Source organism: Polypterus senegalus, chromosome 1, assembly GCF_016835505.1.
Source record: "Polypterus senegalus isolate Bchr_013 chromosome 1, ASM1683550v1, whole genome shotgun sequence".
Taxonomy (NCBI): domain Eukaryota; kingdom Metazoa; phylum Chordata; class Cladistia; order Polypteriformes; family Polypteridae; genus Polypterus; species Polypterus senegalus.
Genome location: NC_053154.1, coordinates 170173397 through 170200373, shown reverse-complemented (window position 1 = coordinate 170200373; position 26977 = coordinate 170173397). Strand labels below are relative to the sequence as shown.

Below are 26977 nucleotides of genomic sequence, written 5' to 3'. Positions count from 1 at the left end.
AGACAATTTGAGTCAGTTCAATTCTGAGCTGCAATCTGAAAAGATGTTCTCTGCAATTTGTTGCATGTTTTTCACTATTGCCTTATTTCAGTTATACGGGTCACCAAGGTGGTGCCCCAACACTATGATGTTGTTTTATCTGCTTGTTACTACTGACTCACTCATCATGAAATCTCCCAAACCATGAGGACTTGGGACTTGAAACTTGGAATGTAGGTTACTTTTGGCCCATAGGTGCTCGCTAAGAAACGGTTTAAAAAATTTTGTGGTCCAAGTGCAAAATTTCGTAGTTTTTTAGACCCTTTTGCATGCCTGTCCATTTTTTACAAGAGAACTACTTCACGGATTAAGATTGTGATTTCTGTTGATTTTGTGACTTTCTCATTGTGCTAAGTATCATAGTTTGCTTTCGGTACTGATTTATTAGCATGAATCTGAGAGAGACTCCTCGAGCTTCGGGGAGGGAGGCGAGGCCCTCCTCACTCATGCATTGGGGCGTAACCTTAACTCCACGTAGTTAGCAAACGAGAGAACTACTTAACAGATTTAGATCATGCTTTTTCTATAATTTGCTTGAACATTCTGGTTGATTTTGCAACTTCTCTCATTGCGCTAAGAATCATAGTTCACTTGCTGGAACGATATATTCTCGCTAATCCGAGACAGAGGCTGCGGGGCAAGTGGAGGGGAAGAGTGACATCACGAGTAGAGAGCTGGGTGGGGCCCTCCTCATTGTCCTGTTTCACTAATACACGGGCGAAGCCGTGGGGGATGGCTAGAATATATATATATAACTTAGTTAAATCTAAAAACACCATGTTATATTTAAGTACACACAGTTACTGTAAATGTTTGCCGCATCTGTCACAATACTGATTAATGTTCTTTTCATATTTTTACATCCTTCCTGGAGCTTTATGATCCCATTATGATCCATTGGCTTACAAACTAAATTATGAGGATTAGCTTGCTAAACTCGGGCAAGCTGGCAATGGAGAAGAGGAAAGCAAAAATCACAGACTTCTTTTAAACTAGAAACAAACTGAATTGCAAGTCAAGATGACCTTCACTCAATAGCTAGCCAGGATTTCTTAGTTTTTCTCATCAATATATTATTGTGTAGGTTATCGTGGTGATTTAGGTAGAACCATATGCATTGTTTTTCTTAAAATTTTGCAGAATTTGCAGCATGGCGACACAGTAAGTAGTTCACACTCCTCACAATTCGGTTTGATTACCTGTCACTTGTGACAATTGGTTACTTTCCAAATATATGCATGGATTTCATGTAGTGACTTGAGGGGCATTGCTGTTTTTTAAAGTCATAACTAATATACATACTTAAATATACTTATAGGTTCCATGTCTTATAACATTTGTGCATCCATCGCTGCTTATATAATGGATTCTAAATTAAATGAAAACATAACTTCTCTCTTTGTGATGTTTGTCCACATACTGAGCGGTTCACAGTCAGGGAAGCACTCAAGATATTCAAAGTCAGACCTGGAGCATCCACGTTTAGACTAGAATAGGTTTTTAGAACTGAGCATCATTTTTACTCTTTTTAAAAATAAATGGATTGAACAACATCATAAAAATAATGTTGTTCTTAACTATGAAGTCCCTGTAGTGCAAATAAAATGGTATCAGTTTTCCAAGATTTCTTATACATTAGATGAATGGACTAACATAATACAATAAAGGTGCTCCTGTTGTGCCACTGCTGACATTTGTTTTTAGCAACAAGAGGTATTAACAAGGCGCTTCAAATCTGTGTGCACACAAATTAAAAAAATATAAAAATGTAAGTTAATTTTGCCTTTTACTGGTATTATGTAATCTAGATGTAGTTTATAATAGGAAGGATTCATTCACCTAGACTGCATTTCAAAGCATAGACTTTAAAATAATTGGGATTTTTTTTTAAGAACAGACTAGACTTTCTTTGAAAGATGATGTCCACACTAACTGTAGGAGATTTTTTGTTTTATTCTAAAATATAGAACCAAATGTGTCTAACTGGCACGGTGGTGCAGTAGTAGCACTGCTGCCTTGCAGTAAGGAGACCTGGGTTCACTTCCCAGGTTCTCCCTGCGTGGAGTTTGCAGGTTCTCCTTGTGCCTGCATAGGTTTCCTCCCATAGTCCAAAGACATGCAGGTTAGGTGCATTGGCAATCCTAAATGGTGCTTGGTGTGTGTGTGTCTCCTGTGGTGAGCTGGTACCCTGCCTGGGATTTGTTCCTGGATTGGCTCCAGCAGACCCCTGTGTTAGGATATAGTGGGTTGGAAAATAGATGGATGGATGTGTCTAACTGGCTATTAATGGCATCATTCAGCCCTGTAAAATGTAGGTTGTATGCAATATTTAACATATTTAGTTTTACTCTGAGTAATACCTATGTGTTTTTTTACCAAAATTGTAGCCAGCCAACACAGAGCATAATCAACTTCATTTTAAAATTGGAACTTCCATTAGGATTGGGTATTTAATGATATATTAAATTACATATAAAAGCCTCAGATACAAACTTCGTATCAAAGCATCCTAAAGTGCTATCTATTAAACATTCACATGTTATGAAATTAAGCAGTTGAATGAACAACATTTTTGTCTGATATACGGCTTCATGTGACTGTTTTACCCGTTCTTATAAATTATGCATTAGAGAGAGGCATTTGAGGGAGTTTTTTGAGGCCCTATTTCTAATTGTAATTGTTATCAGACAAGGAAACCAAGTCAAGCAAAGTTGTACTGTAAATGTAGACCATGTTCTTAGTCAAGGTTAGCAACATTTTATTCAAATTAGCTATCAATTATGGTAAAATAACATTATTGGGTGATTTAAATAATTAAATATGGGCAGAAACTGAAACCCTGAGCAAAAGTTTCCAATTCCTAACTGATTATGTGCAGTTTCTTCAGGTAGTTTTGCACAGTCCCACAATTATACTTTTGTTATAAGTATCACTTGAGGTGTTAATATTCAGAATGTATTTATGTCTCCAATTAATAAAAATCATTTCAGATTATCATTTATTTATCTCTCATCGGCTCCTTTTCTTTGCCATTAACTGCCCAACTCAAAACCAGAGCTTTAAAACATCTAAATATCAATTCATAATTTATTCACCTTCTATGATTCAAAAAAGTAAAAACATGCTGACTAATAACTGTTAAGATCAGCTGAAAAATAATTGTCAAAAAAGTCTTCAGACAGAGACTGCTCCCTAAACACTGGTAATTAAATTAAAGAAGGGTTCTCCATAATTTAAAGAGAATGTCTTAAATCAGAACACCAAAAATTACAGTAGAAATGGAGATGAACCTGTCTGCACTTGCAGAAATAATAAGAAAGCTCTCTGTCAGACACACTCTGGTTTGAACCCTTAATAGATAAAGATATTAATAACACTAGAGTACTGCTTAACACTAGAATTACCAGAGCCTACGAAAAAAAACTCGTCTGTCCCACCTTAAAACGCTTCTCACCTCTCCGTCAGCATCTTTTGTCCTTTAAATGTGTTGATAAGCGGCAAACAGCAAGTACTGTAGGCCTACTATCACATCCCCCACCGGTGCATAGTTTTCTCAGCTCAAGTCTGTTTACCTGCGTGTCAATTGCTTAGAGTTGTATAGAGTGAGAAGTCAAGCAAAATGACACCTTTTATAAATATCATATCGTTATTTGGAACACTTGCATTTCATGTGTGTTCCATGTCTACAAAAATCTATGCACAGTAAACACATCATAACAGAAACATTTTCATGTTTTAGTAATAATTGACAAAATGTAGACATGAAGTGTATAATGTGTGAAGCCTGAATTCCAAATATCAAAGAAACACTTTCACAAAAGATACAAGTATAACAGAACAAATGTGCTTTCCCCAAGACTATTACCGAAGAAAAAGAAATCAAGTTAGTGTTGTGTGTTGTCCCGACTTCTCGGGTAGTATACTGGTTAGAGCTGCCGACTCCGATTCAGAAGGTTGTGGGATTGAGTCTTAACGTCTCCCAAAATAGACGTTTTGAGTATTGAGCTGTTCTAATTGTTAATATTATACAATAAAAGCATACTTTTGATTTGCTTCTGTAACAGCCTCTGTAAATGTATAGTACTTGTCAAAGTTAGCATATTTTTTTTAGTTTTACTAGTTTTTCTTTATTTACTTATATTCCTACAGCATAAAGTCACAAGTATACTGCATAGCTTCCTCTGTTTGATCATGAAGGGCATGCTCACAAATTACACGTGTAATGCCATGAAAAATACCTGCTGACACTTTAGTACGTGAGCAATGTGCCCAAAAAGAATGCAGTTAGACTTTTTGGGCACATACACCACGCTAGTGTTTAGAGCGTGGTGTATGTGCCCAAAAAAAGTCTAAGTAAATATAAGTAAATATAAGTAAATAAAGTAAAACTAGTAAAACTAAAAAAAGATGCTAACTTTGACAAGTACTATACATTTATAGCAGCTGTTACAGAAGCAAATCAAATGTATGCTTTTATTGTATAATATTAATAATAAGAACAGCTCACTACCCAAAACATTTATTTTGGGGGACGTTAAGACTTGAACCCATAACCTTCTGAATTGGAGTCGGCAGCTCTAACCAGTATACTACCCAAGAAGTCAGGACAATATGCAACACTAACCTGATTTCTTTTTCTTCGGTTATAGTGTTGGAAAAAAGTGCATTTGTTCTGTTATACTTGTATCTTTTGTGAAAGTGTTTCTTTGATATTTGGAATTCAAGCCTCACACATTTCATGTCTACATTTTATCAATTATTACTAAAATATGAAAAACCTTTCTGTTTTAACGATGTGTTTACTGTACATAGATCGTTGTAGACACGGAACACACATGAAATGCAAGTGTTCCAAATAATGATATAGTATTTATAAAAGGTGTCATTTTGCTTGACTTCTCACTCTATACAACTCTAAGCAACTGACACGCAGGTAAACAGACTTGAGCTGAGAAAACTGTGCACCGGTGGGGGATGGAATAGCAGACTGCTTGCTGTTTGCTGCTTATCAACACATTTAAAGGACAAAAGACGCTGACGGAGAGGTGAGAAGCGTTTTAAGGTGGGATGGAGTTTTTTCGTAGGCTCTGGTAATTCTAGTGTTGAAACAAAATGAAGAAATCTAAACTGCCCGTCACAATTCCATTGAATATCAGGAACAGCAACTTTTTGAATTTCTTTAATAATAGATAGAGATACGGGGTTGCAGACTGAAAAGTCAGTGTCCATATTTGGTACAAATGGATCACAACATGTTAGCCTAAAGTACAGGAAATGCCTTAAAATTCATGTTATGAAACACTAACTTTTGATTAAGGAAATGCTTTTATCATTATACTTTCAGATTTAAGTGCTACTTTTGATTCTATTGACCATAACATTTTACTTCAAAGATTTTACAGTGGGTCTCTCAAGCACAGGTTTTAGTTTGTTTGTGTGATGCTTTTCAAGTCTTTTTCAATATGTACACAAGGCTCAAAATACTTTTCATTCTTGTCTGCAGTTACAACTAATGCTTTTTAGAGTTTGGTGCTAGGTCCATTTTTTAATTTTTCCTGCTTTCTTTATATAATGATTTGTAGTCACATTAATTTGTATGTTGATGACACTTACCTGTGTTTATTGATTAAAACTGTACATCTTTAGCTAGGCCAGAAATAAACTGCTTTACGCAACAAGTGTAACTGCTTTAAAGAAGAATAACTGAAAATATAACATTGCATTACAATATGACATTATATTATTTCAAAACTTAAAACCAATTTGAAGTCTCTGGGTCTGGCGTCTATTCTGGCAGGGCTAGGAAGAAATTGTGAGTGAAAAATTAGTTCTTATCAAATTATCAAAAGCAGAAATTCTGTAAACTGCACACAGAATGACAACATATAGAAACATTTAAATCAAAAGACTTTACTTTTACAATGGGTGAATCTAGTTTCAATGTTGTCTTTAACACAGATTTAACTTTCAGTCCAGGCTTTGTAAAACCTGTTTTCTGAAGGTTTGAAATTTGGAGAAACTGAGTCAGTTCCTTAAATTGTAAAATCATAAAACATTACTTCATCCCTTTGTTTCACGCAGAATTTGTTGTTGTTCAAATATTTCAATTAACACTTTACAGTAAACAACAAGGATTATAATTGAACATTAAATGCAAAACTATATAACTTCAAGTATTGAATACTCTTAAATAGCTATAACGGCTTCTAATTATGGTTATAGTTGATGTTTTAAATCTTTTGACATAAAAATTATTAAATGGTTAAGCACTCTATTCCTGCAGAAATTACCACAGAACATTGATTACAATCTCATGATTTGGACCCTCTTATATTCTAAGGAAAAATAAAACTAGTGTAGGAGGCAGAGCTCTGGAATGATCAGCCTATCAATATTTGAGAGACCCCTTTGGTCTCAGTATTCAAATCAAGAGTGAAAACTCATTATTTTAGCATATGCTTTTAAAACCTACTGCTGAGGCTGTTCTTACTGCTTTTTGTAATTATAGCAATTATTTTGATTGGCAGTTAAAGTCTTGCCCATTTTCTTTCTCCTTTGGGCATCTTGCAGTGGCACTTGATGTACCCTGGAGTGGATGTGTCATTGCCATTGATGGAGTCATTGTCAGACCTTCATGGCATTAATACTTATTGTCTGCATGCTCTGTGATTCACTGGAAATCGTAGTTGACCTTTGACACCCTCTAATACTTTAAGTATTGCCCATATTATAAAAAACATATGTATAAGTAAGGTGAATTAGATTATGCATATTTTAAAATGTTATAATTTGTGTATATTGCATTTTTCTATCAGTGTTTCAATGTTACAGCTGTCGTTTTGTTACATGTCATTTTCTGATTTTTACTACACTGTATTTGTAATTAATGAATAGAATACTGTACTAGAATTCAATAAGAATAAATAAAGATGAATATATCTACAGCAGGATTGTGCCACAACAGTTTGCACTGCTGTCTCATGGCTCCTGGAAGAAAGGTCACACTTGCTCTCCATACTTTTGTTTGTTTTTTTCAAGTTACTCTTATTTCCTCCCCAAATCCTCCCAGAATAAGTTCTGGGACAATAATGGAGGCACTATATACATAAGATGGACTATATATAATGTATATTCATACATTTATATACAGTGGAACCTCGTTAATTCGTTCCAAAACTCTGGTCGTAACCCGATTTGGTCGTTACCCGAAGTAATTTCCCCCATGGGATTGTATGTAAATACAATTAATTTGTTCCAGACCATATGAACTGTATGTAAATATATTTTCTTTAAAGATTTTTAAGCACAAAAATAGTTAATTATACCACAGAATGCACAGTGTAATAGTAAACTAAATATAAAAACATTGAATAACACTGAGACAAACACCCAGGCTCCCTGCACGTGAGCTTGCGCTCGCTCACTCTCTCTCACTCTCTCACTCTCTCCTGCACCTGCTTTCTCCTCCTGCTTCCTGCCTTCTCCTGCAACCTCATGTTCTTTCCTGTTCTCTTCTTTTTGCCTTTAGCCAACTCGCGCTTCTATTTATGAAGAGGACGTGGTAGTTGTGGCAATTATGGATGCGGACCGCTTCTCACCTGTGCACTTAGGTGAGAAACGGCCACATCATGAACTCCCTTTAGGAACCATTTCGGCCACACACCACCACACCCCGTCGCTAAGCTGCCAGTGTGTTGACTATTTATTAAAACTGGCCTTTTTTGACGGGAGCTGTGGACCCGCTATGCCACAGGAGGAAGTTGGGTTGAGAGGAGGTTACAGTTTTGAGGTTGAATGTACAGAACAGGGATAGACTGAACACGTGCGGAAATCATCGGCGTGTACGAACTGGAAGGGAAACTGGCTTGTTTGTCACCCGAGTGTGTGGTTGTGAACACATGCAAAAGTTTGGTGAACTTTTTGGTCGTAACTCGATTTGTACGTGTTCAGAGACGTTCGTGACCTGAGGTTCCACTGTATTTATATATGGCAATATGTTGAATGTGGATTAAGAATTTCACTGTGCTTTGTACATGTGACAATAATAATCATGTAAACCTATACATATGTACAGTATATAGAAAAACAATACAAGGTAGCATCACCATTTTTAGTCATCAGGGGTTCTTCCAATATGAAAAGGTGTTGTAATAAAAATAATAAGTGTATTATTATGTGCTGTGTGCTGTACAATAAAATCAATGTGCTGTACAATAAAATCAAAATATATCAATAATAAATCAGTATACAGACAAAGTACAAAAATGATATAAATAGTAAAACAAATAAGTTAAAAGAATCGATTAGAAGATAAACAATTTACAGAAAAACAATGGATATGTAAAGGCCCTGCACAAGTTATTGTCACATTTTAGCTTGATGGAAAACAGCCAAACTGGCCCTCAGAAGTTTGCAATGGTGGTGCTAGAAAATTGAGAGAACACCTAGCGCTGCTAGATGGTGCTCTAGCCATGCACTACCAGTATTTTGTGATGTTCTGTAAGAACCCGAAAGTAGTTGCTAGATTCTATCTTCAAAGTAAATATGCACCAAGGTTGGGAATTTTGTGTGATGCTTTTGCAACGGCTTGCCTGATGAGAGAAGGAGAAGGTCATTGATATTCAACAACTGATGTAATATCTAATTATGCATTTGTTTATCCCTAAAGAGGGCAGTTGCATGAACCCTAGTACCAACGGATATGTATGGATCAGACTCTGCCCCTTGTGGGACTGGCCACTGCGCCCCATAAGGCTCTGGTGAGGGGCTGCTATGTAAGTGCTATGATGGATCCTTTCCCAGATAGGAAACCATAACAGAAAGACAACATGAGAAGAAGCAAAACTGTGTTTGAGGGACGGGGTAAGGTAGGGTTGGGGTTGTATTATTACCCCAGTCAAGGAGAAAGATTAATGGATGGACTGGAGGAGGTTATTTATCAAGAGAAGTTCCCCCCTCAAGTACGTCAGATGCCAGTGCTCTGCGGGCATGGACCCAGTATGGACATCTGCAGGGATCCATGGAATTCATCACAACATTTACACATAGATAGATTAGGATGGTATATATTAGATATTATTTGATGTTAATAGTCTATATTAGTCTTAAATTATAGTGTGATGCTTATATTTTGGATCATATTTAATGTGAGCTGGCCATAAGTCTTTATGTTTAATTTTTCTAGCCAGTAGAAAAGTAAGCACCCAGACGTTTGTGGAACATATCAGAGAATATCTAATTTTATGACCCATCTTTTTCATTTTAGGCTAACAAGATGCTGAAACTTTGAATTACAATTTTTTTATAATATTCTTTGTTTATGTCCTGTTATTAACCTAAGCAGTGGGGAAATAAATGAAGCATCAAAACAAACTTTGGTTATCCCTTCCACCTGTTAGCTATTGTGAATAAATATTTTATTTACTTTGGTCTTCTTTTTGGCTGCATCTTATCAATCAGAACCCCTGATCTGTTACTTTAAAAATGCATGTTCATAAATCCTAGGGACTGCATTTAGTACTTACTAGTGCAAGCATCATCTGGCAGATCTGAGTCACTCCGGTAGTAGCCATTCCGACAGGGACACACTGTTGCTGCCTCACTGCTTGACTTGCTATTCTGGGGACACATTGAACAGAGACCGACACCCTGGTTGGATTTGAATGTCCCTGGTGGACAACCTGCAAAAAAACAAAAAAAGAGAACAATCAGTTCAAAATCAAGTTATGCAATCAGATTTTTTGCTTGACAAATTAAAAAAAAATGATGGGGAAATGCTGAACACAGAGTAAAATAAAACAGAAAGGTAAATTTATGTACTGGCATCATTTTACGGATTGTGACTTGTGGCAATAGTAAAATACCTATTTTTATTTGTGTGTGAAAACAAAAATACTGTAGCTATATTTCTGGATAAGCAACATCACAATTAACAGCCTAAAGACATGCTCCAAGTTTATTTATACAAACAATATTCCATTACAAGAGTCTCAGGGAGTCAGACCCTGTGCTCGAGACATTGAGCACAAGACACAAAAGAACCCTGAATAGGATAACAGTCTATTGCAGGGTACTTTCCCATACTTATCCAAAAGGCAGCCATTTAGAGATGTCAATCATCCTAACACACACCCTTGTTTTGGATCCAAGGGTGTCGTTTATGCCTCTTCTACTCTCTCCCTGCATTTTTGTTTCTGATGAAGCATCAGCAATGCTCATAGCCACAGTGTCTGGGATCAGATCTTAATCTTTATAGCACTTGCTGACCATTGAGCTTCACCTAACAATCTCATTTCCATTTCACACCTCATTGTACACGGCAAATGCAATTACGTCTAGATTTTGCTGTCCAATACATCACCACTTCTTCAGTCATATGTGCACCCCACAGGCTAGTGCTGCTGTCAATCACTTCTACTGTGTCATTCATTTGCATAAAGCCCCATTTCACCACTGTGCAAGTCATTTAAGTTAACATAATATTAATATATATCGACATTAAAAAATTTACAGACAAATTCAAACACATATGTGTTTGTCTAATTTTCTTTTTTTCTGTAATGCCAATGAATTTTAATCAAATCACACAAAGCATTTTGGAGATTTTGAGGTATTTAGTTTTTCAATTGTAGGTTTATTTATCTCTAAATATTGATATTTTTTCGTGGATACCTAATGGCTTAGATTACCATCCTGCTAAATTTCAGATTTTTAATTAAACAGAAATTAGTGTTTTTGTTGATGATCTATCTATCTATCTATCTATCTATCTATCTATCTATCTATCTATCTATCTATCTATCTATCTATCTATCTATCAGAGGATGCACGTACAATTGAATAGAAGTCATCTACAACAAAAAGTTCAGAAGAACACTCAAAGCTCTCTATTTAGATCCTAATAAACTAATTTCTTGCCCCACAACCCCTATGCAATGATAAGTTGGCTAAATCCCCTCATTAATGGAGTTCAGTGATTTGTTAAAAAATCAACAAAAGCAGCCCACAAGCACATAAGTATGCAGATAAATAGATCTAAATTAGATTTTAAATACTCCACAACTCTATAATTAGATTAAGCAGGTTTATAAAATGGATGAATAGATGTATGAATGGATGGATGCATTTTAAAAAAGCCTTTATTTTCTACAATTACGCCAATTCACACCAGTATCTACCAAAACATGGCTAGCGTCTCCCTGTCTCACTTAACTGCTGCCTTGAGCGTTTTGCTCCCCATGACCCTGAATCCGGATTAAGCATGATGGAAAATGGATGGAGGGATTAATTCTTATTTATTGCCTCATGCACAAATGTGAGAAGCAAAAAATTATGTATATCAAAACAGGAAAATGCATGCTTTATGTTTTAATTATTGTTTTCATTCTTCATTCCTTGTCTTTGTCCTTTGCTTCTTTTGAGTGCTTATTTTATCTGCTGTAGTGAGAGTGGCTAAAATTAAGCTTTCCAGAGGCTTTTTCAGCTGTGTCGACTTCAACCTAGCATTATTTTTTTTCTCTTTCTGTGACAATTGATTATTTTCCAGACTTCACGCTGTGCACACACATACACAAACCGCCTCTTTTAAACATCAGCAGCATGTAGCTGAAGGAAAACAAGATTTATTTTGAAAAGATAATGAGTATTAACAAGCATCGTATTTAGATGAGTGGGCATAATCTATTTATTTATTGCAGAGTCCATCGAGACTGTGGTTTTGCTTCTCAGGCCTGTAATTCTAGGAAGATGCCAGGCCATCAGAAGCCGCATCACTGCTCAAGCTTGCCATAATCCAGCCGTTAGCTTGTCACAGCTCACAAGGCTTTCTTCTGTTCCTCACAACAAGACCAGGCTCTGTCACAGGGACAATGGAGCATGAGATGCACAATGCACGGGAGCTGTCACTTCTCAAGGTTTGTGCTGAAGCTTGGGCCGCATTTCATGACAAGGGATGACACTCACCGTGCTGTGGTTGTGCACTGTTGACAGCAAGGAAGATGGAAGTGGTTGCTGATGTGAACTTTCCAAATATGTGTTAATACTGTAACAACCTAAGGCCCCGGTAGCAAGTCAAGTGCTTAATAGGGAGTGCACATCAACAATTATGGAGCTTGGACAGGCCAGTCATAGGGTGATAACAAGCAGATGCTGAATCTCATGTAGAACCTTGGTCTGAGAAGCTGCCTGAAGGTTAGGTTATGAAGAAACTAAGTGAATGTCTAGCTATGAAACAAAAAGTATTGTGTAATATTCCTAGGATAGACTCTAGATCTTTCAATATTTAAAATGGTCAGTCTATGTCCTTTATAGTGTATTCAAATATTTATATATCAATTTTTAAAACCCTTTTGGTCCATTATATGGTTTTGAAGAGTGGCAAACAATAGGCATGCAGTGTATAGCAGGACCTGTTACTGGATAAGAAGCTAGCTGACCATAGGCAGGGTGCTCTCGTTCACATATACCTGGCCATAGACGTGGCATAAAAGTGGAGTAAATACGCATGCTAATATATGGAGAACATGCATACTGCACACCAAGGGTGTCAAATCCAGTGTTTGATTTCAGGAGTCTGGAGAGATGAGGCACTAATGTTAAAAGATGCATCAACACATCTCCCAGCAAACAAATATCCAACCATTCATTTTCAGACTCACTAAATACAATTCAGATACATATTATATGTACACCTTTATTATCTGACAAATTGCAAAAAATATAAAATATATATCTATGTGCATAAATGTAAATGAAAATAGTAGATTGATTATATTTGCAAGTCATAAAACACTTCCAATTACATAATGTGTAGTTTAACCTGTGCACTTTGATGCATGTTTCTCCTGTAAATACATCCAGCATGTGAAGATTTGAGATAACTATTGAGAAAAATTGTTACTGAGAGGAAAGAGTTAAGCAGTCATGTGGAAAATCATAAAGCTAACAGAAGGCTGCACTCGGTGGGTTTACACCTTCTTTCCTGGCTTGGCGGCAAGATCAGGATTGATGCTGTGGGTCAGATGGCCTTCCAAAAGCGGCACAGGCAGGGTGATGATAGATGCCTGTTGTTTTGCATCATAGCCAGCACAGGTGCCATTCCTTGAGTTCACAGCTGGAAGTCTCTGATTTGGATCCACACACAATGGTGGGATATTAGCTGTGGCCTGGACAGATATACTGTCCAGAACAGTGATCTTTTGTTTGGGAATCTTTAACTGGAAAAAGGACTCTGCATGCTGTGGGGTTTGGAGTCTTTCGCAAAGCAGCAGCAACAGCTTACTGTATTAGTTGTTTCTTTAACCTTCTGTAGTGCTTATTATAGCAGAGTAAATACAATTTACTTAAAATCTGGTGATAAAGAGTCTCCAAAGGACATACAGTGAGTGCTGAAAAAAATGTGAGTGAAGAGAAGGAAGATCAGAGAGCTAAAATAGAATACAAGAATTACATGAAAGAACTGGACTGGGCATGACAAATTGACTCAGGTAACCTAGGGCTCATGTGATGGAATGTTAACAAAGCTAATGTCCTTAACAAATTCTGGAATAGAGTTTGTACTGCTTTAACCACCACCTTCTTCCAATGACAAGTCCTCCCACAACATCCTTATTGCATCAACAACTCCTAACTCTTCAACTAGTATGACCAGTGAAGAGTCTGCCTCTGGTCATTAGTATGGGCTGCCCATTACTAACAACCAAGCAAGCTGACAACTAAGGATGCCCCACACAGGGAAAAGTCATGGGACCTGATTAAGTCAGTCATTGAGTTCTTAAGACCTGTGCTGACCAACTTTACAGTATTATCTACCATCTTTTCAATCTGTCACTAAAGGGCCTGAAGGTGCCACTGCTGCAGAAAACATTTGGTATTATTATAGTTCCAAAGGATGCAGGCATCTCTTTGTCTAACGACTACAAAACAGTAGCACTTACATCTGACTTCTCAAAGCCTTTGAGAGGTTGGTCCAGAATGACCTACCTACCTACTTTAGATCATTTTTGGTAGGTGCTAACCACAGCATAATGGAAGCACCCCACTAGACGTTCTGTTTTGGAGATATTCTGACCGAGTTGTCCAGCCATCACAATTTGGCCCTTGTCAAAGTCACTAAGATCCTTAAACTTGCCATTTTTTCCTGCTTCCAGGACATCACCTCAAGAAACTGACTGTTCACTTGCTACCTAATATATTCCAACCCTTGACAGATGCCAATGTAACAAGATAATCAATGTTATTCACTTCACCTGTCAGAGATTTTAATGTTGTGGCTGATTAGTATATGTCATTTCAGTACATTTGCATGAAAAGGGCATAGTTGGGTGTTAAAATAATATAATCATATAGCTTTTTTTTCTCATAAGTGCTTAAGATAAGAATAATTTTTGATGTGGGCAGGCCACTTAGCTCAACGTAGTACAATTCGACAATGTCTATTCAAAATATCATCAAATCTATGTTCCTTTTCTCTGTGAAGAAATATTTCCTGCTGGTTGAGTGGAAATTACCCTTAGCTAACCTTTTTCTATGCCCATGTGTACTTTCTCAAGAACACAGAACCTCCTCCCTGCCAACTCCTTTTATAATTTTAAACATTTCTCTCAAGTGACCTCTTAAACATGGACTGATAATCTCCTTCAGCCTTTCCTCATAGGTCACATCCCACATACCCTGAAAACGCCTAGTCACACGTCTCTGGACGTTCTCTGATACTTTTATATCCAAAACTGCACTCTATGAGGTCTCACAAGGGTGCAGTGAGCACCGCAGATGCATAATCCTACAGTGCCATTGCACTCGATTTCTGAGGAACGGCAGAAGTGTGTTGTACAGTTTAAGCATAACCTTGCTTGACTTGCACTGGACACATCATGCTGTTAACCTTCTTACTTTCATCAGTACACTGTCTGGTTGTCGACTGTAATTAGTCCATGAGGTTGTCCAAGTCTCATAAAAATATTAATAAATTTGAGTTAAAAAGCAAAACAAACTACACCGCTCAAAAATAATTAAGGGAACACTTAATCATCACAGTCTAACACCAAATCAATTAAGCTTCTGGGATATCTATCTATCCAGTTAGAAAGAATAAGTAAATGTGAATCAACTTCACCTAGTTTGGTGCAAATGAAAGTGACAATGGGCAAACTGGAGAGGCAACAGCAAGGCAAACCCAAAAAGGGATTTTTTTTGCAGGTGGTGGCCAGAAACAATTGCTCTCTCCTTATCCTTCCTGACAGATTCTTCTCTAGTTTTGTTTTGCTAGTGTCCTTTTCACTACCAGTAGCATGAGTAGTATCTTCTAGGATGGCGAGGAAGAACATGGGGAGCACTGCCAAAGCCCTACAGAATGACCTCCAGCTGGCTAGTGGTGTGCATGTTTGTGACCAAACTGTCAGAAACAGACTCCATGAGGATGGCATGAGGGCCCAACGTCCTCAATGTGGGACTTGTTCTTATAACCCTTCACTATACAGCTTGGCTGGCATTCGCCAGAGAATACCACAATTGGCAGCTCCATCACTGGCACCCCATTCTCTTCACAGATGAGAGCAGGTACACACTGAGCACGCATGACAGATGTGAAAGAGTCTGGAGACATTGTGGTGAACTCTATGCGGACTGCAGCATCATCCAACATGACCAGCTTGCTGGTGGGTTAGTGATGGTCTGGGGTTGCACAGAACTCCACATGCCAGAAAGCTGTATCCTGACAGTTGTTAGGGACTGGGATGAAATAATAATAATATACTTTATTTATATAGCACCTTTTCCATGCTCAAGGTGCTTCACAGAGTCTCATAAAGAAATGGAAGGTATGTGTAACATTGGATACAGAAGTTTCCTGAATAGAACACTAAAACAGGTAGATACATGATACACAAAGCATTAAATAGAATAAAAGACAATAAACCAGAGAAAAATGATAAACTCAACACTAAAAGAAAAGCCTAGCAAATAACATAATTTGTGATATAACACACACGCAAATTACCCTGAGCATCTGGACAGAGAAAAAGATCGAAAGAGGGGGTAGAATGTCAGGTTAAATGCCATCCTGAACAGATGAGTTTTAAGTTGTTTTAAAAAGAATGAATTGAGTCATCTGATCTAATTAATTTAAGGAGGTTATTCCAGAGTCTGGGTGCTACACGGCTGAAGGCCTGTCATCCACAGAGTACAGGTTAGTGTGGGGCACAACACGATTGCCAGAGGACCTTAGTGGGTGAACAGGAGCATAGTGATGGAGAAGGTCACTAATGTAGTCCTGTGCAAGGCCATGTAAAGCTTTGTAGGTTAATAATAGAATTTTATATTCAATCCTGTAAGACACAGGGAACAAGTGGAGGTGAAGCAGGATGGGTGCTATGTGCTTGTTGTTGCTGGTCTGTGTTCAGACTATTGTGGCAGAGTTTTGAATCAACTGGAGCTGTGATATAAGATAAGAAGCGGCACCTGCTGGTAGGGAGTTACAATAATCGATGCAGGATGTGATAAAAGAGTGGAGAAGATTCTCAGCATTAGAAAAGGAGAGGAATGAGCAAACACAAGATATGCTGTGGAGGGGAAAATAAGAAAGTTTGTGGTTTATGTGGGCGGAATAAGAGAGGGAGGAATCAAAAATGACACCAAGATTCCTTGCATTAGTAGGTCTAATGACATCACTGTCAAGAGTGATTGAAAAGAAGCTAATTTTTTTAAGTTGCACTTTAGTGCCAATTTTCAGGAGTTCTGTTTTCTTGCAATGTAATTTTAAAAGAGTTCTGCTCTACCCGGGTTTTAATTTCAGTGAGGCAAGTTGAGAGCTGAGAAAGCTCTGATGAAGTTTCACTTTTAACATTGAAACAGAGTCAAGTACCATCTACATAAAAATGATAACCCAGTCCATAGCTACAAATGATATGGCCAAGGGGAAGCATATAGGCACAGAATAGCAGAGGGCCGAAGACAGAGCCCTGAGGAACCCCTTGTGTGAGCAGCACTGACCTGGATATGTTGTTGCCAATACTAACAAACTCTTGCCTAATAGTCAGATAGGATTTAAAACCCACTGGAGGGCAGTGCCAGAGACACCTAGCATGTTCTCCATTCTGGACAGTAGAACATCATGTCAAATGAGGCACTAAGATCTAAAGGAATTAATATGCTGGATTGTCCAGAGTCTGCTGCAATAAGCAAATCATTGGTCATCTGAAGTAGAGTAGTTTCCATCAAATTATCAGAAGTATCAGAAGTGTACATCCCAACCTTTACTCTTTACAATGTCTTCAATAAAGGCCTAAGGTATCACACAAGATACGGTGAAGGACTGTCACACGGTCAGTCTCAGATGTCCAGAGTAAAATATGTAAGTCCAGCTTTACAACATAATGATGTTCAATTCCCATAAGTTAGCAAGTTTCTCTTTGGATGAAAAGCAAGGCAGAGAAAGCACACTGGCAAGCAGATTCGAGCAACAGCAATGCCCTTCGGCAAAATCCTTCCATTCAGATGACGCTTAATAGTTTGAAGGAGGACGGAACCAGGATAAGCTGTCATGATAAAGCCAATTTTACCTTGTTAATTAAATCCATCTTGCCAGCGACTTATTGAACCCGAACTGAAAAACACAAAAGCAATAACTCATTACAGGATAATCATTTCCTCAAAGTACATCATTATTGCTGAGAGATGCAGAATTGTCCTTTGGCTCTCTGCCTAATCATCCGCTGTAACAAGGGCTTTAAAACGCCTGCCGGTAACACAGAACTGACATTATTTGGGGTCACATATTGACGCTGGATTTGTTAAATCTCAGTAACAGTTCCTTCAGCGCCATGTACTGAATTGCTGACACGACTGTCCAGCACAGTACTGCTTCATCCTATATGTGAGACCTATATCTCCTCTGGGATGTCAAACTTTTATTTAAAAATTCAAAACTAAAACATATCGGTCAAAGGTTACAGACAAAGTAGATAATTCATTTCTTCTCAGTAATGAAAAAACATGCTATTCTATTTGGTCTAATTGCTTTGACAATTTTCTTTTTAATGTCTAATTAAACTTCTACCTATCACAGCAATTTGGAATAGGAGACAAAGCAATCATGTGCCCGTCTAAACAAATAATACCCACTGTACTTAAGCGCTGTGCCAATGCAGTGCAGTGATTAGTTCTGCAGTTTTACCACTCTTGTCACCTTGGATTTAATCCACACCCTGTCACTTTCTGTGTGGATTTTCTTTGTTTTTACATGTTAGGTCATTTGGATTGAGTAAAACACTCCAGAACTGGCACACTTTGTCTATCGTTGCTTTCAGTCTTCTGATCAAAGGTCCTCAGATGTTTGTGGGAAAATAGATAAATATCGGCTAAGAATGTTTTTGTGATTTTGACATATAATGTCCATGGGGTCACATCTTTTCTCCAAGTCCTAGGATGACTGGATGAAGGAGATTTAATAACGAACGAACAAATTAATGGATGGAAACTGGTCTTGTTTGAGTATAACTGAGTAAGTGAAACAGACTGGTGTTCTGTTCAAGAACAATTCTTGCCTTTTTTGCTAGGTACTGCTACTAGTGGTCTCAGTACTTGAAAACTAGAGCTGAATTAAATGGTTGGATTGATGTTTCTTCTAAACTGGCTCTGAATAAGAAGGGGTGTTTGTGTTACTGTGTGCTGCAAAAGACTGGCATCCCACATATGGCACATTTCCTAAAGTGGAAAGAGCAGATTCATAAAATGTGCAGATGGAAATAAACCACTTCACCCCATTAAACGTGATCCTAAACAAGATGACCCTGGTGCTTATACAACATGACTCAGTTACCAATAAGTAATAAAAGAAATTGATAATCTTTGCTAAAATACCATCAACTTGTTGAATTTATTCCAAATTTTATCCTGTAATCTACAAAACAGCAAATTGAGCTGAGACACAGAAGCTGTGCAGTAAAATCCATTAAAAGGCTGCTCACCATGTTTTTTCGCCGAGTAGAGGAATGCTTATTTAGGTTGTTTTTCCAGAGGCCAGCAGAATATTAAGGAGCCATAATTTAAAGGCAGCTAACCTTTGCACTGCCTGTAATTTACTCAAAGGCGACAATCCCTTCAAACATTTATGCCTACTGGCAAGTACATGCTTGTTTCAGCAGTGATATTAAAAGTCAGTATCTAGCCTACTATTAACAAACCATACATTTTAGTCCCATTTCTATCTATTTGGTGCAGTGATATCACTCCTGCTCTTCATGCTGGCCACTCATGTGAAGTGATTCATTTGGATTTGTCTACCTCCCCGATGTAATCAATATTAGTGCATAGCGGTGTGTAAGCATGGATTTCCTCCAAATGGAAGCAGATATATTATTATCATCATCACCAGCACAGTTAGTGACTTTTCTATTTGACAAACAACTCTCCCACTGATCTAAGAATCAAAGATACCCAAGTGCGTTACTTTGAACTCTTCTGCTCAGTAATCTGACAATATAACAAAGTCGCACCATGCCCTTGTTTTCTAGATGCAGTGGAAATAAAAATGTAATGAAGTAAGAATATTGGAATGTGCAAAGCCAGAATGGAACGGCTTCATGTTAAAATCACATGCTTGTGATTTTTAGTCTTTAATGTGTCTTGGAGCAGCTGAAAGAAGAAGAAGAATATGTTGTGGTTGGCTTCTGCTGGAAAGCTATGATGGGTAGCTTCGACCCTGGTCAAGTTCCCTATTAGGGAGCTTCTTAATTGGAACTGTGTGACATGGATTCTTTCCTTAGAATTTGGTTACCTACCAGTGTCAGTGACTCTATGTAATATACTAACTCTAGTTACACTATGCAAAGAGAGCACAGGCATGTGCAAGAATATCTTCAGAGATGGACTGGTGTTCTGAACGAAGCTGGTTACTGCCATGTGCTCATTAATTCTGGATTTTACCGCAATTCCCGAATGAGAAATGTTCATCCATTTTCTGATCATGCTTTTTCAATGTCAGGTTATGCATGGTTGTAACCTATTCCTACAGATTTAGACTGCAGATTTAGCTAGAACTGACCCTAAATGCTATGCCAAGTCATAGCATAGAAAGTGCTGGGCAGCAGAGAAAGGAAAGCGATGACCAGGAGATGGAGGGGAGAAGGTCTGGGACAGGAAAAAGTGAGAATTTTGAGAAAAGCAAGAGGGCCCCGATCAACAAAACCAAAATGCAAGGGCGAAGCAACAAAGCAAAGATCCAAACATCAAACTTTCTTGGAAGTGCCTTTTAGCTTCCTCTAAAACTAAAGAGAGCAACAGAGAGTAGCAATGGAAAGTCGTGAATCACCATCTTATATAGGCAGAGCATCATAATAAAACATGTTATCTGACCAGCAACAAGCATAGCATGATATGGTAAACTACATGCAGCAATTAACACAAAATGGTGGTTACCATACCAAAGCAAACAAGAAAATGGCATCAACAGAATAGCACTAAAATGATCAACATATAGAAAGACATAACAGGAAAAATAAATTCAGAGTGCTAAAAGTGTTGGCTTATGTCAATCACAAGTTCTCAACGATCCAGACTACTTAATCCACTTTAAGGCACAAGGACTTTGAAACTAGTCCAGAAGAATCAGCTGCAAGGCAGAAACGAACCCTGAATGGGATGACAATCCATAGAAGTGCCCATTCATCTCACATTCACACTCCCTCACAATAAGCCAGCATCTGTCTATCTATTAGCACATCCACTCAATCCAAATCACTAGAATTCACCCAGGATGGAATGGAAACCCATTACAACACCCACTGAAGTACACATCCACATCCACACATCCATAAATCTACAGTCACCGTTTGACCTTATCAACACATCATTGGAATATGGGAGTAAATCATGGCAGACACATGCAGAAGATGCAAATACTGAATGGTAATTTGATTGTAAACTGAACCTGTGTACCTACAGCTATAAGGCAACAGTGTTAACCCATTATCAATTGTGCCCGAAGTAAAAAGGAAACACAGAAAATGGCCGCATGGTTGGGTTTCTGACAGTAAAGTGAAGTGGGTCTACTCTCTAGTGCTAGTGAAAGGCCACATGGAGCCTTAGGCAAGTTTCTGCAAGCACCCACACTTAAAAAAAATAAAATAAAAAAATAAACACCACGCCAAAATAAATGCATTAACAATGGATTTTAAAATTCTCATGCCTTCGTTTAATAAAACAGACCAAAGTAATGGCAAACTAAACATGTTCATAGAGCATGCAAGGTAATTAAAAATAATAATAATAATAATAATGATCTTAAATAGGACATTTTAATGCAAGTGCACAATTAAAATATATGAATATAAGAATAATTTAATGAACACAGTTATCCCTAGAACAATGTATATTAGGGTGGCACAGTGGGTAGCGCTGCTGCCTTGCAGCTAGGAGACCCGGGTTCGCTTCCTGGGTCCTCCCTGCGTGGAGTCTGCATGTTCTCCCCGTGTCTGCGTGGATTTGCTCCGGTTTCCTCCCACAGTCCAAAGACATGCAGGTTAGGTGCATTGGCAATCCTAAATTGCCCCTAGTGTGTGCCCTGCGGTGGACTGGCACCCTGCCAGGAGTTTGTTCCTACCTTGTGCCCTGTGCTGGCTGGGATTGGCTCCAGCAGACCCCCGTGACCCTGTGTTAGGATATAGCAGGTTGGATAATGAATTGATGGACAATGTATATTATAAATTATATCACTTAAAAATAACACAATAGTTGCACAGTCTTTAAAACTGACATTTAACAAAATGAGAAAGAGAACTTTTATATTACAGTTTTGCTTTCCTGGACTTCCTTGCTGCATAGTCCTCTACGACATCATCGAATGTAATATGGCTCATTACAGTCTGCTTAGGTAGTAGAATTAATTATTATGTCATTACAGTAACTTCAGACTGAATGCAATCTTTTCTTTAAAACCTCTTTAAAATTTAAACACTACAGAACATGATGATGTATATTATGTTCAGATAGCATCGTTAAACCCAGGGGCTTACTTAGCAGGGAAGGGGGACCTGGGATTAAACCATTGTTTGGGGCTCCTCACAGGTGTTCTGAGAACCACTGAAAAACTGGTATGAAATGTCAAATGTTAGGAGTCGCCTAAACTTGAACAGGCAATACAGAAAAACAGCAAGTAAAATGCCAGTTTGCAGAAGTGTATGGGTAGCTGCAAAAATCATAAAAACAGCATGTGAGATTATGAGTGATATAGGGAAGGGGGCAGAATATGCAATGGCAAAGCTTAGACATACTCAAGTAGCTGGCTAAGCTCATGCTGTAAAAAGCCTGGGCTCCTAGAAACAATTGAAATCATCAGAAAAAAAATTGAAATGCAGAGTCGGCGGTTTTGTTTTGCAGACGTACTCGCCCCCTTGTCTATCAGCAGCTAAGCGAGTTTCTCTCTCGTTTGTCTTTCCTCGGTGGGTTCACTTTGGCAACAGAGTCGCTTGCTTTCATGTTGTAGCCTCGTACTTTTTTCTCATTATGACTTGTTAACTTGGGGTCGCCTTGCAGGCTCTTTGAGCTTCATTGCTGTAGCCTCGCAGTTCTGTGCTGGACAGACAGATAGACACACTTCGATGTGTAGACGTTTATCTATAAGATAGCCTTCAGAGCACAGTCTGCCATGTCAAATGTCATAAATAAACAGATTCTTATCCATTAACTATCTATGATGAGAGAGAAAGGGCCAGAGATGGAAAGGAGGAGAAAAAATATTTTAAAACATCCATCCATCCATCCATCCATCCATTTTCTAACCCACTGAATCCGAACACAGGGTCACGGGGGTCTGCTGGAGCCAATCCCAGCCAACACAGGGCCCAATCCCAGGCAGGGTGCCAACCCACCGCAGGACACACACAAACACACCCACACACCAAGCACACACTAGGGCCAATTTAGAATCGCCAATCCACCTAACCTGCATGTCTTTGGACTGTGGGAGGAAACCCACGCAGACACAGGGAGAACATGCAAACTCCACACAGGGAGGACCCGGGAAGCAAACCCGGGTCTCCTAACTGAAAGGCAGCAGCGCTACCACTGCGCCACCGTGCCACCCATTTTAAAACATTCTGGTGTCAATAGTTTCACAATATCACATAGTTTTAGCTGTTGAGAATAAAGAAATAAAAATATGAAAATAAAACTAAAAATAGATAAAAATAAATGTTAAAAAATGAAATAAAAATAAAACCACATCAGTAGGTGTAGGTTTTTGACAGTTTTCACACTCTGGGCACTTTTATCCAGCTACTAATAAACTTTACCAGTTGTTCAGTGTACAGATAGCCTCAATGTAGAGTTTATTTAAGATAGTTTGTGGTTTGTCAACAACAAGAACTTTCTGCTCAGGTCTGTAAAATGTAAAGAAGGATTTTATTTTCAAAAATGATTTCTCACTAAGTGGCAGATAAATACAAATAAGCTGGAACATTTTTTATCCATGATCCATATTCAGCATGGTTCATAAGGCATTTTAATTCAAGGTTTTGTTGATTGGTACATTTCAATGTCAGGCTTTTCAATAATTAGAATAACTGCAAAGAAAGCCAGCAACTTGTCATAAATGGAGTTTTGTTTTACTGTGCAGTGCTGGTTGAGTTTCTGTGTCTGTCGGTGGGGCTCAGTCACAATTACATCTTACTGCAGTCACTAATGATCAAATTGAAGTATTGTATGGGATCATTTGTATCTGCTACATCTGTCTTGCACCCTGGCAATCTATGAACATCAGTTCTGAACGTTGTCCAAAGCTCTTTTCAAACAACACATATTCAGAAGTGGCATTAGAGTTTTCCATTCATACAAAATCATCCCTTTCATAGGCTTCACTATCTCTAGAACTATAACCTATCTTGTCATCACTGTTATAGCACAGCAAATCACTTTTTTTCATGCAATAGCCCATTTTGAGCTCTTCTGCTGCCGCAAATGCTGTCCAACAGCTGCCCTACATCACTACAGTACCTGCAATTCACTGAAGATAGTAAACTTGAGGATGACACTGCATGTGTGTGTGACTAGTGGCAGACCAATTATCTCAAGGATAATGGAAAAGGAGTTAAAGATGGCTGGAACAGTATGAACATTTCTTTGACAAAGAATACATTTATTTTCATACCTCTTGGTGAAAAAAACACAAACACACACCCTTAAGAGCACAAGGAGCATGCAGAATGCAGCCATCTAAGACAAAGAGAAATGGGCTTGCTAAATTAGTGCCCCTAGAAGATGGTGCCCTAGGTGGTTGTCTGTGTCACCTAATGAGTTGACCATCACTGCTACTGCCCATCTATACAGGAGTTAGTATGGATAGCCAGTCCTTTAAATGTTCTAATGGGACCAGGATATAATGGTGATGGAACTAGCAGAAAGTACTGTTAGATAGGTTCAGACCTTGCAACAAACTTCCAAAGATCCACAAAATAGTCTATAATCAGAACTCTGTTGAATGTGAGGATTGGTTTGTGAGGAGGACTGAAAGTTACAGGCTGTTGCGGGTGCTCTTGAGCCATCCTTGAACTCAAACAATGCATAAGGTAGTGGGACAAGAAGCTCCAACAAGAATGGCATTTTTACGAGAAGTTGGTTGGAATTGGCTCCAGCAGACCCCCGTGACCCTGTGTTCGGATTCAACGGGTTGGAAAATGAATGGATGGATGGATGACACAGTTAGAAGAGCACAAAGTACAGCAGGAAGATAAAATAAACAAGCACCCTAAGAAAATAAGCTAAAAAAAAATCCAAAGGAACTATATGGGTAGTTGATCCTGACTAGCATGTTGGATGACTGGTCCACTTTTCTATAAGTGCCTAAAAACACTGCCTGTTCACCATCATCTAAATGTACACTTGAACACATTTTCCCCACCCTAGCCCTCATTCTCTTGACAATAACTCCCCTGCTAACTACAAGGCTGACCTGCCTTAAGGCAGGAATGTTCCAAAGACTTATTCTGGATGTACTATAATTTTTAGGGTTCTAGATGCTGTTCCAGACTGGTCGTCCATCTTGAGGACCCAAATATACTTTTCTTATCAACTTGTCAGATTTTTGTTTCATAAATGGGGGTCCCCCTCTGTCCTCCGTTAATTAATTCACACTGGTTTAAGGCCCTGGATTTTTCTGGTAGTAGCCCCTGCATCTGCAAAATGGGTACAATCAGAGAGGCTACTTGAATTTCATATATGCTGTAAGTACTGGGTAAGTGCATAAACCACTTCATCAGGCTGACATTTACCATGTTCAGCCCTGGTATCTTAAGAGACCCTTCCATCATGCTGCCTTGAATAGTTTCTAATATATTGTTTACTTTAATGCAACATGTTACCATCTGAATCCAGCCCTGCATGTAGGACCTCCAACCTGTAGGGAAAAACCTAGGGGTTGGTGGCAGAATTGTCACTCCAGCCACCAAAAAAAACTCACACTGTTCCACTCCATCTGAGCTAGTGTGGTGCTGAGGTGTCACCCATTGCATGGCTGTACTTGAGTCCTAATCTGGGATCCTGAGTTGGTTTGTCATGTGGTGGGTGCAGCAATGTACTGTATCAGCTCATGCTCCTAATTTCCTCCTCCTCCTCCTCCTCATTGACCATCTAGCCCACAGCCGGTCACCCATTCTCCTATCCTCTGAGTGATACTCACACAGAACTGTGCCAAAGCTGATCCAGATCCGTCATCCAGAAAAAGAATACCCAGCATAACAGCGAACAAATGATTTGTCCTGTTGACACAAAAAAGAAACCCACAAACACATTCACGGATCCCTGCCCAGGCAAGAAGCGTGTTTTAAAAGTGTCCACACGCACACAACCTTTTTCTGGCCTACATTAAGGATTTTACTGATACACCAGATTTTGTTTGTTTGTAATAAAGTGTCATATTTATCCCAAATATCTCATGTATCTTTATCACTATTATGACTAGCTAATTAATAGAGGCAAACCTTTAACAACCTTTGGATCTGATTCTATATTTTTAATTTAGGATAAACATAATATCTTACAGATATGTCACCTAGACACCATTTGCCAGGAAAAAGTGTACTGATTGTACAAATCAAAACATAGTCATTTCTGTTAAACAGCAGCCATTAAAGGAGATGAGATGGAAATAAGACTTCTCACTGCACAGCCATAGTGATTTTCACATTTTTATACCCTGTGGATGTTACGTGCATGGTCTGTTGCATCTGAAATAAAGTGCTGATATTGCTCAATATTTTGAATCGGAGAACAATCTTCCTGTCGTCACCTTTAGTTAGTTCTCCCTCATTTCAGGGTTTTTAGCTCTCATCTTTTCTTAGTAGCCAGTACCTTCTTGTTTCTGCGATCAGCAACAAAAATGTCCAAACAAAGCTTCAGTGTTCAACTTCAACTGGGTAGATTATCTCCGAGTTCCACCATTTTAGACTTTGGCAGCGTCAACCTAACTGTTCCAATATTTCAGACTTTGTTTCTTTTGATAATAAACCTAGATCAAGGTATAATGACATAGTGCTAATCCCATAGCAGCTGAATTTGCCTGCTAACTCATTGTTTTCACCCTGTAAAATCCTTTCATATTGCACCCTTCTTGTTCACCCATCTGATGCTAGTCTCCTTATTTACACTCTGCTTTGTGGCCTCTGGCAGCCTGTTGTGCAGCCAGCTTCGTGCCAGCTTTCTCTTATATCTCTCTTTTAAGAGAGCCGTTCTGGTAGCTTATGCTCATTGTGACAGGCCTCTTCTGTCCTTTTCCAATGATGTAGATTCATACAGTAAGTAGTTCAGATCAAGAAGCAGACACAAGATTTTTCACGTTTAGCCCAAGTGATTTAATGAACTATTACTAAGTCTTGGTTCAGTGATTGCAAGACCCAGTTTTATAATTATGACAAACGTGGGTCCAAACTCAGTCACTTGAGTATTCGCTTAG

At 38.4% G+C, this 26977-nt stretch overlaps 1 protein-coding gene across 2 annotated transcripts in view; it reads right to left on the bottom strand.

Annotated features, from left to right (window-relative positions):
• Positions 1-26977, bottom strand: part of LOC120535168 (ephrin type-B receptor 1) — a 707928-nt gene that overhangs the window by 312233 nt on the left and 368718 nt on the right. For both annotated transcript variants that reach the window (XM_039762817.1, XM_039762826.1), the window contains exon 4: positions 9564-9719. In XM_039762817.1, the coding sequence (XP_039618751.1) occupies positions 9564-9719 (156 nt within the window). The remainder of the gene's footprint in view (positions 1-9563; positions 9720-26977) is intronic.